Genomic DNA, 2041 nt, shown 5'->3' with positions numbered 1-2041 from the left:
GATAATTTTGAGTGTATTAAAAATATCATAGAAACGTTGAAGCAACCATGCATTATAACTAGATATGTAAAAAGAGCATATAAAAGTAAATTTGTAAATGAGGGCATAACAATACATGTTCAATAGATATATAAATTCATGGTGTTAATCAAATTTTAAAATTGTTAATTTTTTTTTTTTTAATAAGAAAAAAGATTCATTAGTAAAAAATTATGTAACTTTTTTTTCTTTTTTTTTTTTGATGGGTAAAGGCAGAGCCAGAATTTATATTAATTGTGGTTAAATACAGAGATTGTTAGCTGAGTTTCATAACATTCAAAAAACACCTGTTCTCAGAGAACCCAGCATAACATAGTACCCTGGACGGGCTGGAAACCTTTAGACTTATGATTTAGCCATTTTATCAGAGCCATAAAAAATTTAATAGTCTGAAGAAAAAATTATGTAACTTTATATTTAAGAAATCTTTTACAAATTTGTTGCCAAATTTCTTTTTCAGATACTGTGCTGTATTGTTCTACTGAATATTTTGCCTTCTTTACAATTTCCTCCTGAAAAAAAGAAAACAACATTACATTAATATCAAGAATAATTATACCAGCAATGAAGAAGAAATAAAATCCAAACACATAATAGTAACTTACTGTTAAGATTCCTTCATTGCATAGGTTGTCCATAAGATTAAATAAAATGTCACCACTATACTCTGGATGACCTTGAATTCCAAATATGTGATCATCCATTGAAAACATTTCAATCTCAGTTTTATTTGAAAAGGCAATTATATCTGCTCCACAAGGGATCTCTGTCACCTGAAACATACCATTTTTATTAAATTTAGTACAATCTTTTTCCATGGAACCCTAATATGCATCAAGTTGAAAAAACAAGTCTCTCACCTTATCTTGATGGAATTCATTTAAGTAAAGAGTGGTTGGGATTTTCATTCCACTGAGATATTCTTTTGTACGAATGGAAGAATTGAAATGTATTTTAGTTGTGCCAACATCCCATCCAGCACTGGATCTACTCACTTTGCCTCCCAAAGCCCTACACAGTATCTGTTAAAAGAAACAATTTCCTTTAAAGTTGGACATATAATAAGATATGAGTTTCAATTATCAGTTTGGATTCTAACGAGAACAATCAATTAAACTACCATTTTTATGACAGTGTGAGCCCTGCTTGATGTCCATTAATGGAAGATGCATTCTGTTAAGGTGGGTTACTAACCTGGTGGCCAAAGCATATCCCCAACACTTTGATGCGCATTTGGTAAAGACATCTTAACAATTGACAGAGTTCCAGAATCCAGAGAGCATTGCCATGAGCGTCACTTTTGCTTCCGGTCACAACGAATCCATCGTACTTGTCAAGGTCTTCCATTTTTGGCAGCTGCCGGTCAAAGGCCCTGAACATATCCCACCTCTCGCCCTCCTCACCCAGCATATTAACAAACAGACTGAAATATCCTCCATACATTTTCTTCACATAATCTCTGTCTGCTGCCGCTAACAGAACTCCAAACCTCTTATTATTGCCCATAATAAATCTGCAATCTTCCCTTTTCAATACCACACAGATAAACACAAAGGAATTGTGTTTGGTTATGGAGAAACTGTAGAATTTTGAATCTGGACTATCTTCTCTAAATCAGTTGATTAGCAAACAATAACAGCAAAAAGAATAAATTGCAAAAAAAAATCACAATTCAGAATAAAAAATAAAGTGCCCAGTTTTTTTTAGAATTGCACGCACCAATTTCTTTTATTGAAGCTTAATTAAAAAATTACATAAAGGCTGTATATATAAAGAATTTGCAGCCTAGAAGAATTAATAATAACTGCATTCTAAATATATTCCTAGCATTGCATGAAAAGCTACTACTCTCTAAATTAAGAATACAATAAGTGGAAGTACATGCTTTATTTGTATAAATAAGTAAAAACTGATTTAAACTAAATAAGTAAAAATTGATTTAAATTAAAAATAGCTTATGGATGGTGATGAATGGATAGATTATCTATTTTGAAGAGCATTT

The 2041-nt window shown here is 31.5% G+C and overlaps 1 protein-coding gene across 1 annotated transcript; it reads right to left on the bottom strand.

The window, feature by feature from the left end:
- Window positions 1–329: 329 nt before the first annotated feature.
- On the bottom strand, window positions 330–1743 carry LOC131041545 (gamma-glutamyl peptidase 3). Its single transcript, XM_057974673.2, has 4 exons — window positions 1234–1743; window positions 900–1061; window positions 645–812; window positions 330–551 (listed from the first exon to the last, which is right to left on the bottom strand). The coding sequence occupies exons 1-4, from the start codon at window positions 1543–1545 to the stop codon at window positions 441–443; spliced, it is 753 nt and encodes a 250-aa protein (XP_057830656.2). The 5' UTR covers window positions 1546–1743; the 3' UTR covers window positions 330–440.
- Window positions 1744–2041: the final 298 nt, after the last annotated feature.

This window comes from Cryptomeria japonica, chromosome 2 (genome assembly GCF_030272615.1).
Source record: "Cryptomeria japonica chromosome 2, Sugi_1.0, whole genome shotgun sequence".
Classification (NCBI taxonomy): domain Eukaryota; kingdom Viridiplantae; phylum Streptophyta; class Pinopsida; order Cupressales; family Cupressaceae; genus Cryptomeria; species Cryptomeria japonica.
This window is presented reverse-complemented; position numbering and strand designations above follow the sequence as displayed.